The following is a 13,671-nucleotide window of genomic DNA, read 5'->3' on the forward strand; positions in this document are numbered from 1 at the left end:
TAAAATATTTCGGGATGTAATCGAATTGAGTCGAACTCTTGAATATTTGAGTTTGAATCGTTTATAATCAAGTCTAGTGCTAAAGCTTTATTTAATAAATATAGTTGACTATGCACGACGCGATTTGTTCAATTTTTTTAAATTATCGATGGACAAGTGTATTCAATTATGGAGTGCTAAATTATATTGACTTAAAAAAAAAAATAAAAAAGTCTGGTTGAAATCAAAAAAAAAGTGTAATATTAATATAATGTAAGGGTAAATTGGAAGAAAAAGTTGGTGTCCTCCTAGGTAGTTACCATCATGTGCTCAGCCTTAATAAAATAGAATAGATATTAATGGTTTCTGAACTTATTAACGAACTAATTATTTATTAAATTCATTAAAACCAAATTAAAATGTTGAAAAAAATATAATATTTTTATTAAAATTTATAATTTATTAGATTAATAGAATTTCATAAGTAAAATGTAAATTTTATAAATATAATATCAAAATTATTTAAATAAGATTTTACTCATAAACTTATTAATGATTTTTTTTTTTCATGAGTTAACAAGTTGAAAATAATTCATTTATTTTAACGAACATAAATGATTTATCGAGTTAAACTTTGACTAACTCCGTAGCGACTTGGGTCGGGAAAATATATATATATATATATATATATATATATATATATATATTATATATATATATATATATATATATATATATATATATATATTGTGTGTGTGTGTGTGCGCCTTGATAAGTTGAGGAAATGAGGTATATTACTATATTATATATATATATATATATTTGTGTGTGTGTGTGTGCGCCTTGATAAGTTGAGGAAATGAGGTATATTACTATATTATGAAATAATATGAGTATGTTGTGTGGAAAATTTTAAGACACTTTGTTTCGAACAACAATCCCATTTATCTTGCATGAAACATGATATTAGTTATAATCTCAAAATTAGTGGCAATTGATTTTTTTTTTTTTTTTAAATATGAAAGAAGAAATTTATGTTTTCGAACCTCTTAAATCAAAGATATAATTTTTTTAATATAAAAGTAAAATATAATAGTAAATATTATGAATTTACTCCTCTTTAATTCTTCTGTGATACTAAATTTTAAACTAGAACTGAAAAATGCTTAAGGGAGTCTTTGCAATCGTTTCAAAAATGGTACTCTTGACTTTCAACTTATTTTTTAAAAAAAAAATAAGTTTGGGTGTTTTAATCAGATTCTGCGCTAGCTTTTACTTAATTTAATCGAAATTTTAAAACTATAGGAATGTTAAATCATGTTTATTAAATATTATCCACTTCCGATTTACACCATTTCACTTTTGCTTCCAAACACTCCTCCACTTCTAATTTTTCTTCATTTCTTCATAATATATAAATCTAATCACTCCTACAAATACATAATCTCTTATCAAAAAAAAAAAAAAGAAGAAGAAAACTCCATATTATTGTTTGTCTATGAAGATTGTAATTATAACGCACTTGAAAAAATAAGAATACTTGGAGCTTAAAAAATAGATTTGGTTATTGGAAACTTTTAAGACCCAAATTTCACTACAGGCCCAAATCCTCGAACCATGTTGACGTAGAGGATGGATGTTTTTATATCAAAGGTTATAATTCAAGAAAAGATTCTTTATGTTTTGAAAATAAAAGATTTGAATATTGAAAAATAATAGTTGAATATTTGAATATTGAAAATAAGAGTTATAAAATTAGAAATTTGTGTGTGATGATGTAGGTAATGATGTATTTTATTTTTGGATTATTATCAAAGAAATTCTATAAATAGACTCACCATTTGTGAAGAAATTCACAATTGAGTAGAGAGAAACATATTATAAAGTGTGTTGTTTGGTAAATTTTGAGAGTTTGAGATTTTTACTTTTTACCATAAATTTTTACTTTTTACAACACGTTATCAGCATGAAGCTCTAAAAGTCCTCCATATTTTTCCAAGCTCCAAAACAGAAGAAAAAGGTAACAAAAGTAATAATATTTATTTTACTTTTATTTATTATATATATATTTAATATATAATATAATGTTATTATATAATAAAATAAATTTTCCAAAAACTTGTTATAAATCTTGGGAGGATATTAAGACGACATTCCACACTCCCGGTAAGGGATACGACAAGTATAAAAGCTAATAAGGTTTTTAAACAAAATAAATTATGACACATCATTATGATAATGTGATATGATATACATAATTATTTAAACATGTATCATATTATATACATCATATTATTATCATAAAAGTATACAAATACATACATTTATTTTTTGTATACCAACGGTCATAAACGGTAACAAAACAACTAGTTTTTGTCCTATAAATATCATCTCACAAACACATTCAATCACTTCAACTTTCTCTTCTTCTCTAAAAATTATTTTTGATCAAATTTTTCGAAGAAAAAAGAAGATGGCTTTCTCAAGGTTATTTTTAATTATTTTGGTTATCATACTCATGAGTCTTATATTTATCGGATAATATCTTCCTCGTGTGTTTTCTTTATTTTTACAAATGCTTGTACTTGTTGTTTATTCATTACTTTGTATTGCAATATTCATTAACTAATAAAATGGATCGTAATTTTTTTTAGTACCACCATATCAAACTTGGCAAAGTTCGAATTCATTGATTTTGATATCACGGGAAAAAATTATATGACATGGACTCTCGATGTAGAAATGCATCTTGAGTCATTGGGTATAAATGAGACCATAAAAAGAAAATGACATATCGACATCCCAAGAAAAAGCAAAAGCCGTGATATTTTTGCGTCGACATCTCGACGAGAGATTGAAATGTGAATATCTAATTGAAAAAGATCCCATGGCTTTGTGGAAGAGATTAAAAGAAAAATTCAAACATATGAGGGAAGTTATACTTTCGACCGCCCGGGATGAACGGAATACGTTGAGATTCAAAGATTTTAAAAAAGTCAGTGATTATAACTCGGCGATGTATAGAATAATCTAGCAATTGAAATTCTGTGGGCATGAGATTACTGAAATGGAAATGCTTGAAAAAATATTTTCCACTTTTCACCATCGAATATAACTCTACAACAACAATATAGAGTGCGTGGATTTTCGAGATATTTTGAACTTATCGTCTGTCTCTTGGTGGCGGAAAAGAATAATGAGCTGTTAATGAGAATCATCAGGCACGACCCACTGGTTCAACGGCATTTCCTGAAGTAAATGTCGTAAACAAAAATGAATTTAAATCTGGAAACCATAATCAAAGTTATAGACAAGATTTTGGTCGAGGACGAAATCGAGGTCGTGGTTGTGGTCGTGGTCATGGACGCGGCCGTGGTTTTGAAAATAATCGAGATAGTTACTTTTATAACTCATCTCAAAATAACGTCTCAAACCATCCACAGAAAAGGCATCATGAAAATATGAGTGTTAATGAGAATCACTCAAAAAGATTTGAAAGTTCTTGTTTCAGATGTGGTACTCCAGGACATTGGTCTCGTATTTGTCGAGCCCCTGAGCACCTTTGTAAACTATATAAAGAATCAATAAAGGGGAAAGAAAATGAGACCAACTTCACTAAACAGAGTGAACCTTTGAGTGATTCAACTCATTTTGATGCCGGAGATTTTCTGATTGCTTTCTCAGACAATGATCAATTTGCTGGTGGAATAAATATGTAAAACATTTTATTTTTCCATGTACTCGTATGATAATGTTTTATCGTGTGCTATATTTTTTCACATATGTATTGTATTTTTATAAATATATTGCCAGTAATTTTATTTCATTATTTTTTTTGAAGTTCAAATATGGAAAATGTTATGAGCAAAGCTGAAGTTTGCATACCCGATAGTGGTACAACGCACAATATCCTCCGAGATAAAAGATATTTCTTGGAACTAAAACCAACAAAAACAATGAAGAATACAATATCAGGTCCTGTGGACTTGATTAAAGGATAAGGTAAAGCACAATTTTGTTATCTAATGGTACAAAATTTTCGATCAATGATGCTTTATATTCACCACAATCGAAAAGAAATTTGTTAAGTTTTAATGATATATATTCCCATGGGTATGATACTCAAACAATTAATGAAGGGAATGAGAAATATATGTGTCTTATCACATATAAATCAGGAAAGAAATATGTGATTAAAAAACTACTAATGCTCCCTACTGGATTGCATTATACACATATAAGTCCGATTGAATCAAACATGGTAGTTGATAATTCTTCAATATTATCCAATTGGCATGATCGATTGGGACATCCTGGTTCAACAATGATGTGAAGAATTATAGAAAATACACATGGTCGTTCGCTGAAAGACTAGAAGATCTTTCAGAATAATAAGTTTCAATGTAAAGCATGTTCTCTTGGAAAACTTATTATAAGACCATCACCAGCCAAAATCCAATCTGAATCACCAATGTTTTTTGAACGTATTCAGGGTGATATTTGTGGACCAATTCATCCACCATGTGGACCATTCAGATACTTTATGGTATTGATTGATGCCTCCAATAGATAGTCACATGTATGTTTATTGTCAACTCGAAATGTTTCATTTGCAAAATTACTTGCTCAAATAATAAAATTGAGGAATCAATTTCCCGATTATACAATCAAGAAAACTAGACTTGATAATGCTGGTGAATCTATTTCCCAGACTTTCAATGATTATTGTATGTCTATGGGAATCATTGTTGAGCATCATGTTGCTCATGTACATACACAGAATGGATTTGCTGAATCATTGATTAAACGTCTGCAACTGATTGCTAGACCAATGGTTATGAAAACAAAGCTACCTATTTCTATATGGGGACATGCAATTTTACACGCGACTTCATTAATTCGAATCAGACCAAGTGCATATCATAACTCTCCATTGCAGCTTGCATTTGGGAAAGAACCAGACATTTCTCATCCGAGAATTTTTGGATGTATGGTGTATGTGCCATTGCACCACCTCAACGAAAGAAAATGAGACCTCAAAGAAAAATTGGAATTTATATCGGTTATGATAGTCCATCAATCATTCGATATCTTGAACCTCAGATATGCGACATGTTCACAACACGTTTTGCTGATTGTCATTTTAATGAGGAAATCTTCCCAATTTTAGGGGGAGACAAGAAACATACCGAAAAAGAAATTACATCTGGATCCAAGAACACAACAATGTGAAAATTACAGCAAATTGTGCACTTGCAAAAAATAGCAAGTCAAATACCAGATGCATTTACATATGCAAAAGGGGTAACTAAATCATATATACATGCTGTAAATGCTCTTGCTCGAATTGAAATTCCAAAGAAACAAATTGAAGATACTCATGATGTCATTAAACGCCTGAAGCGTGGAAGGCCAGTCGATTCCAAGGATAAAAATCCTCGAAAAAGAAAATTCATAGAGAAACACGATGATCACAAAGTGAAAATGATGTTCCTAAAGAAACACATGATAATCACAAAATAGAGAATGATGTTACTGAAGAAACACATGATGATGAAAATGTTCTGTGAGAATCACAAACTGAAGAGAATCATGAAATCTCTATCAATTATATTAATACTGGAAAAATATGGAACCGAATAGATATAGAAGAAATTGATGATATATTTTCTTATAATGTGGCAATCGACATCATAAATGATAATGAAGATCATGAACCAAAATCTTTTAGTGAATGTAAAAATCGACAGAATTGGATAAAATGGAAAGAAGCCATCCAGATTGAATTGGATCCGCTAAATAAACGTAATGTTTTTGGACCTATATTCTTTACACCTGAAGGTGTAAAACCTGTTGGATACAAATGGGTTTTTATTCGAAAGCGAAATGAGAAAAATGAAATTGTATGATATAAAGCTCGACTTGTTGAACAAGGTTTTTCTCAAAGACCTGGAATTGATTATGAAGAAACGTATTCTCCCGTGATGGATGCAATTACGTTTCGGTATTTGATTAGCTTGACGGTATCTGAAAATTTATAAATGCATCTTATCGATGTTGTTACAGCTTAATTATATGGATCACTTGATAGATATATGAAAATCCCTGAAAGATTTATGATGCCTGAATTATATGGATCAATTGATATAATACATAGAATTAATGCACACCCCGTTTTTTGGAGCAAAATAATTGCTAAACTTTTGGTTTTATATTTTGAGTAACTATCTTATAAGACGATCTCACATATATTTTTTCTTGAGACTGGTCAATCCTACTATGCTTACAATAAAAAGTAATATTTTGACATAAAAAATAATTTTTTTTATTGATGAACCAAATATAAGATCTGTCTCACGAAATAGACATATGAGACCGTCTCATATGAATTTTTATGTTATATTTTTTGTGTAACCATTACACAATCATGTTAATGATATGCTACTATTAGGACAATAATTTAAGGGTGTGTATTTATCAATAGATATATAGGGTATACAATTTTTTGATTAAACTTCACGTGTGAGGATAAATGTTAACTCTTGACTACAATTCATATACTTCTGAACCATTGTAAGAAGGATAACACGAAATTTTACGCACAATTATTTGGGAGTCATATTCTTCCAACCCGAATAATTGTGAATGAATGTCTTCTCACTTGAATATATTTTTGTTCTAAGAAAAAAAAATTATGTGTCCAATTAAATTAAATGTCCTCTGAAAGAATCTGTTTGGTAACGAATATGTAAAATACATATTTATTCTGAATGTGCAAAACAAGAAATTAAAATATTCTTTAAATAAGAAAAAAAAAAAACCTATCATTTAGTAATTTTCCGAGAAAAACAAAAACAAAAAAACTACAGAAACCAATAATTGAAATTCAGGAAGGAGAATAAGTGGTAGGGGACATATCATCCCAAGACCAAAATGGCAGATGAAACCAAACATTTACTCTATAAATAGATATTTAAAAAAATTGACCATATTAATGATTCATCTCTTCAATGAAACACATCAAGGGTCCACTAATCAAAGTCATTCGTCCGAATTGTTGTATGATTTAAAAAAAATTAAGTTATATTATTATCATTATCAACTATAATTAATGATAAAATGACAGATATTCGATTTTATACGAGAGTTTACTATTGATATTTGAGGAATAACAAGTTTATGGATGCTTTCAAGTAAGGTATGGAAAATGCCAACTATAAATTTTAGTTGATTACATTAAAAAAAAGTATCCCAAATCCCGTTATATTAATGATAAAGTAGGCATAACTTATATTTAATTTTTAGAGAGTAACCATCTTCACTTTAAATTATTTCAAGTTAACAGGAGAAGAACACATGTCCACTTGAAACATTTAATCTAATGCATTATACATGGTATTAAAATATCATCTAGAATATTATTTTGAATTTAAAATCAATTTGGAAATTAATTTCCCATTAAAGGAAAAGAATCTAAAATTAATTTATTTGGAATGGCTTTGTGTGATGACACAGAAAAGATGGTGACCCATCAACAAAAGCCGATAATACCAAATAAATCCATTTCAAAACCTGGATTAATAATATGCCCAAGTTGGTGATTAATACTAATCTAAAGATAGGATACAAAAGTATCTTAAATGCAATCATAATTAATTAATAAATCTTGTCAAGTTCTAGACTTGTCAAATGCTCAAAAACAATATGGCCAAAAAGTAAACTCTTTATCTTATAACATAAAATAAATGACAATAAACCTTCTACAGTAAGTAATAGAAACTCCAACTATATATTTATCGAATTTCCGTTTTAGTTTTTCGAATTTTTTTTTGTCATTTTTTTGATCTGATGTCAAGATGGTGTCGATGCGATGAAATATGACACTCGATTATGTAATACTACATCAATATCTCAAATGGAAAATCAATAAACCCTCTTGTCGTCAATGTTTTCATGATCAGAATCAGTTTATCTTATAAAACGAGTCAATTGATTTGATTACTCAACTAGAGAGTCAAATAGAAATGTTAAGACTGCGGGGATTTTGAAATATTTGATCAAGATTATTTTGCTGACTACCTTGTTTGACTTATTTAGCTTTGATTCCAAAATTTTTACCTTTTCATTCAGTAAATGTAAAAATTGAAATCCTCTGTACTTCGAAAATTTTGAATAAACCCATAGAAAGGCCAATTAAAAAGCAGAGTCGGTCACCTACAGTGGAGTAGGAGTCATTCATGATTCTAGTGCCTTTTTTATTATCATTTTATTATTATATTGTTTCCTTGAACAAAATATTTTATCTTTTATTTCCATTAATAAAAACCCCACAAAAACTGAGGGCCTCGGAGCTGAGACAAGTTTACAAAATTACAAGGACAAGATTTTCTGTGCCATAGGATGAATTCCTCATTTCTGATGCTACTAAATCTAGCTACTACTATACAGAGTAATCGCGGTTTGATTTAATTTCTTGGCAGAGGCGGAGAGAAAAGAAAGCTAGACAGGGACGGGGGACCCCTTAAAATATCAAATTCTTGCCAACCGGATAGAGATAGAGAAACGGACCCTTCTCTTCTCATTTGATGGCTACTGAAAAGAAAGATTGATCCAAGTTGTTCATCTCAAAAGCGTTGGATTGCCAGTTGGGTTTTTGGAGACAAGGGGATTTTTCAAAAAAAAAGAAGCCATATTTATTCGTTCTCCCTGTGATAATCTTTGGACAGAAGTTGAGTTGCAGTTTTCTTTGAAGACTGAAGATGAAGTGAAGCTGTGAAAATAATTAAGTTTGCATGGCGAGTAATAGAGTGGGAGAACCTTCATCTACTTTATCAGACTCGGGAGCTTCACACCATCATCATCAAATCCCATTCGGGGTTCCTCACGTGCTTCATCATTCCAACACAAGCTTCATGTAATGGAATCGCATGATCAGAATTCTATTTACTTGCTCTTTTTCCAGATTCATGATTCGTGCGGTATTTCATACTTCTGACACGGGTTTTTGTTTTTATCTCTTTTTATGACAAAAAGAAATCACGAGGTATCTGATTTTGATTTTGGAGAACTGGAAGAAGCAATAGTACTGCAAGGAGTTAAGCTCAACAATAATAATGAAATCAAACAAAGTATACCCTCTCTCTCTCTCACTGTCTCACACAGTGTAACTGGTGTGTTTTTGTGTGTGTGTTTTTTTAATAAGTCTGGGTGGGGCGGGGAACTTGCCATTTTTGATAGAAAAATCATTTTTGAGCAAAGGTTCGAATGGCGTAGGATTTCGAATAAGGAAGGAAACTTGATCAGTTTTCATAATTTTACCGACTCCATAACTGCTGCGAGAGTATAAAGGGAGATTAGGTTCCTTCCCTTTTTATGAAATGCAAATTAAAGCATGTAATTTATCTGCTGAACGATTCTTAAAGAATTTGTTTTTCGTGATTTTTCTGCAGCTTTATATTCTACAGTCAAGCCTGCAGCAACCCTGGAGATGTTCCCTTCTTGGCCTATCAGATTCCAGCAAAGAGTACTTTCATCCCTTTACAATTAATCTGCTTCATATTTTGACCATTTGAAGCTTTTATCCGTTAGGATCACTCTCTCTTTTTGCATGAAGCTCCGGGGGAGGGATGCATAAAATTGATCTTTTAAAATGCTTGCAAAGAAGTGGTTTCCGAACAATATTATTTGACGTGTTCTCTTCTGGTGATTCATCTTTTTACAATGCTGCAGGGAAGCTCAAAATCTGGAGAGGAGAGTACTGATTCTGGCCGATCACCACTGAACACACTTTCCTCCACCAGATTGGAGACTGAGAGCGAGTCTCCTATCAGCAGGAAAGCATCACCGGACCACCAGACCGCGGCGGCGGCGGCCTTTGACTACAATCACCGCCACCTTCAGCCGTTGCAACCGCCGCTACAGCGGATACAACAAGTGGAGATGGCGAGTGGAAATGATAGCCCCGAAACGGAAATCTCACAAGCTATTGCAGCTGCAAAACAAACCCCAGATAAGGTGCTTATGTTTTCAGTCTCTCAATATTTAATTCTTCTTCTTATCCTCACAATAACAGCAAGAACTCATGAATAGCTGCCATCTTCCATATTAATAAGACAAATAATAATATACTTATAATTATAAATCTATCCGAAAATCACAAAAAAACAGCAGATCATTTATATCATAACTTTTGTTCTGAAACTTCTGATAACGTATGGATTTTCTGATTTTTTTTTTAATCAGTTTTCTCTGTCATCTATCCCAAGAACTGGAGTTTCCTTTCTTTCTGTTTTCCTTTCACGCTACTTTTGCTTTAATCTTCATAGGTAATAGAGCAACCAAATCCAAGGAAATTTAATGGCAGGCTATGGGACTGAATATAGTGAATAATTTTTAGGCCATTTTACCAGTCAGCGTATTATTTTTTTTTCAAGAAACAGTGTACATATCAGCATCACAACTCAGAAAATGCCCATATAAATATTCTCTAATAATTACAAGCTTCATATAGTTGGTAAAATAAATCAAAAGATCTTCCAAAGATTTTACCATTTATGATTAATTATGTTTTTTTTTTTGGAAATCTCGTTTTCTCCACATCATAATAATAATGAAATTATAAAAATATTTTCAACATTATGAATTAAAAATACGTAAAATGCGGACCAAAAATTTCTTGTCAGTACCATTTATACCTTCTTCTTTTACTGTCTTTTATTTTAGAAGAAAAAGACTTTTCTCTTAATTCTTTCTTAAAAATATGCAGAGAAGAAGGGGGCCGGGTTCGAGTTCAGAAAAAGTTCATGATGCTAAGGTGATGATGATTGGTGAAAAGAAACCCACGTTTATATATATGCACATGGGGGCATTCAACCAATATAATCCTGGATTTAAATATCTTCGTAACATATCAATATTTATTCAGAAATAATTAAAATCTAATGTTGAATCTCATAATTTGGCTCTCTTTTTTTAGACATTGAGACGTTTGGCTCAAAACAGGGAAGCAGCAAGAAAGAGCAGGATCAGGAAAAAGGTCGAATATATATATATATATATAATATTTATTAAAAATTTGATTCTTTATTTGTTATGAAAATTAAAGATCAACTACATATCTACTCTTCACCAAACCAAAATTTGCAGGCGTACGTACAGCAGCTAGAATCAAGTAGGATCAGGCTCTCGCAACTTGAGCAAGATCTTCAGAGGGCAAGGTCACAGGTAATGAATAGAAGTTTGAAAATCGTGACCAAGAATTAAATGCCCGTAAACAATGAAAAAAATTTAGGAAATGGTCTGAAATTAATTTTCTGAATATCCCTTTAATCGTCTTCTCAATTATTGTGGTCAACAGGGACTTTTCTTAGGAGGTGGGGTCGGTAATGGTAATATCAGCTCCGGTGAGTTACACACACGCTGAACTACCTACCCTCTTCTGCATACTAGACAACAATAACTTTCTATATTTTTTAACATACTTTCCATGAATATTCCTTTCAATTTTTCTTTTTCTGCTGAAAATTCGTATGTTAAAAAAATATAAAAAACCAACTTTGTAATTTGTCACTTTTTTCTTTTATTACGTGGTTTTGAGATGATTCCCTAAAAATTTCACCTTTGTGTCAGCATGGTAAGAAACAGAGAATCTTTGAGGCAGAGGTGTGTGTGGTGGGGTTTTTGGGTTCATAAGGTTGTGATATTGGTCATGGTGCAAGGTTGTTTATTTTGATGTGAATTTATATTATTCACGAACATAATTTGGAATATTTTTTAGTTTAAATATTTTAGGCTGTTCTCTTTTATTGCAAAATGATGATTATAAGTTGGTGATATTCACTGTAATTAAGTCTTCCATTCAAATTGATTTGGTAAAGATACCATACTGTCAAACATTGTAATATAAAGCTTCTACTTTTAATGAAAAACTATGGTGATATTCATGTTGATTAAGTCTGCCATTCGCATTGGTCAAGTATATATATATATATATATATTGTCAAACATTGTAATTATTCAACTTTTATAAACTTTTGATTTAAGTATCCACAATTTTTAGTACAGCCTGCAGCATCCTCTATTTACAATCTAATAAAGAAAATCTAGATGTTTGGTCAACGATATCAATATTAATAGCTAATTAAGTCTATGCTATATCTATCTATATATATATATATATATATTAGGAGAAAAAATATTAATGTAACATATATCTTCATATATGTATGTATCTAGATGTATGTGCAAATAGTGTTTCCATCACATAATGGTAATCTCTATAAACGTTCAACAAATATATATTTCATTGAATAAAATATTGCAGGTGGTGCAGTATTTGACATGGAATATGCCAGATGGACAGACGAAGATCATGGCCATATGACGGAGCTGCGAAGCGCATTGCAATCACATTTATCAGATGGTGATCTGAGGGTGATAGTTGATGGTTACATAACACATTATGACGAAATCTTTCGTTTGAGAGGAGTTGCTGCTAAATCTGATGTCTTCCATCTCATAACGGGAATGTGGACTACACCGGTCGAACGTTGTTTCCTTTGGATGGGTGGCTTTCGGCCTTCTGATTTAATCAAGGTTTGTTGGATGATATATATATTGCTCTGGCTGGATGATCCCTAGAGCTTGTAACCATGCATTGTCTTACATCTGAGATATGATGTGTTGTTTTTCTTTGTCAGATGTTGATATCGCAATTAGACCCCTTGACGGAGCACCAGTTAGTGGGGATATATGGTCTCCAACAGTCCACACAGCAGGCGGAGGAGGCTCTTTCCCAAGGACTCGATCAATTACAACAATCTTTGCTTGATGCCATAGCCAATGCCTCTCTTAATGATAGTATGCATCATATGGTGGTTGCTCTCGGCAAGATTTCCAATCTCGAAGGTTTTGTTCGTCAGGTATTCGACATGCATATCATGTGGATTAATCTTTTCAAGACTTCATGCATGGTTACGTGATTAATATTTTTGTTTTCCAAAAAGCAGGCCGATAATCTAAGACAACAGACCCTTCACCAGTTACGGCGTGTGCTAACCATTCGACAAGCTGCGAGATGTTTCTTGGTGATCGGAGAGTACTACGGTCGATTACGAGCTTTAAGTTCTTTATGGACTTCTCGTCCAAGAGAGTGAGAACAAATTCATAATTTCACGTATTTTGTCCGAAATGTTTACTAATTATTTATAGTTCGTTTGATATATATCCGATCCTGAACAATTTTCAGGGCTTTGATCACGGATAATAACGGGGAAATGACTCCAAATATACAAATGGTACAATCCTCTCATCAGATTAATCAGTTCTCACACTTTTGATCATTACTAGTTTCTTGAAAATTAGATCGATGGAATTTATGCTGTGCCAGCATTCAGATTTATATTTAGGGTTTTGCTTCTATTAATTTTCTCTAGCTTTTAGTTAATTATTATATATTAAAATCTTATATTATAAATTTACTTATTAATCAATTTCATGTACATTAAAGCTAATAGTCCACTAGACTCATGACAAGTGACTCACGTTTTCTTCAACTAAATTAAAAGAAATCAAATTTCCGTAAATATATTTACAAAAAATATTTACGATTCGGCCTCATCTCGGATCCTAATCTGTGAGACGAGTCAATTCTACCCATAGTCACAACAAAAAGTAATACTTTTAACATAAAAA

At 31.4% G+C, this 13,671-nt stretch overlaps 1 protein-coding gene across 1 annotated transcript; it reads left to right on the forward strand.

Moving 5' to 3' along the window:
- Window positions 1-8,300: 8,300 nt before the first annotated feature.
- LOC140834371 (transcription factor TGA9-like) lies at window positions 8,301-13,470 on the forward strand. The gene is made up of 12 exons (XM_073199208.1): window positions 8,301-8,893; window positions 9,013-9,107; window positions 9,429-9,502; window positions 9,709-9,993; window positions 10,745-10,792; window positions 10,955-11,014; window positions 11,125-11,202; window positions 11,336-11,381; window positions 12,302-12,573; window positions 12,678-12,899; window positions 12,987-13,129; window positions 13,226-13,470. Exons 1-12 carry the CDS (start codon window positions 8,772-8,774, stop codon window positions 13,314-13,316), a joined length of 1,536 nt encoding a protein of 511 aa, XP_073055309.1. The 5' UTR covers window positions 8,301-8,771; the 3' UTR covers window positions 13,317-13,470.
- The last annotated feature ends 201 nt before the right edge of the window (window positions 13,471-13,671 follow it).

The sequence above is a fragment of the Primulina eburnea genome, chromosome 1 (genome assembly GCF_022965805.1).
Source record: "Primulina eburnea isolate SZY01 chromosome 1, ASM2296580v1, whole genome shotgun sequence".
Taxonomy (NCBI): Eukaryota; Viridiplantae; Streptophyta; class Magnoliopsida; order Lamiales; family Gesneriaceae; genus Primulina; species Primulina eburnea.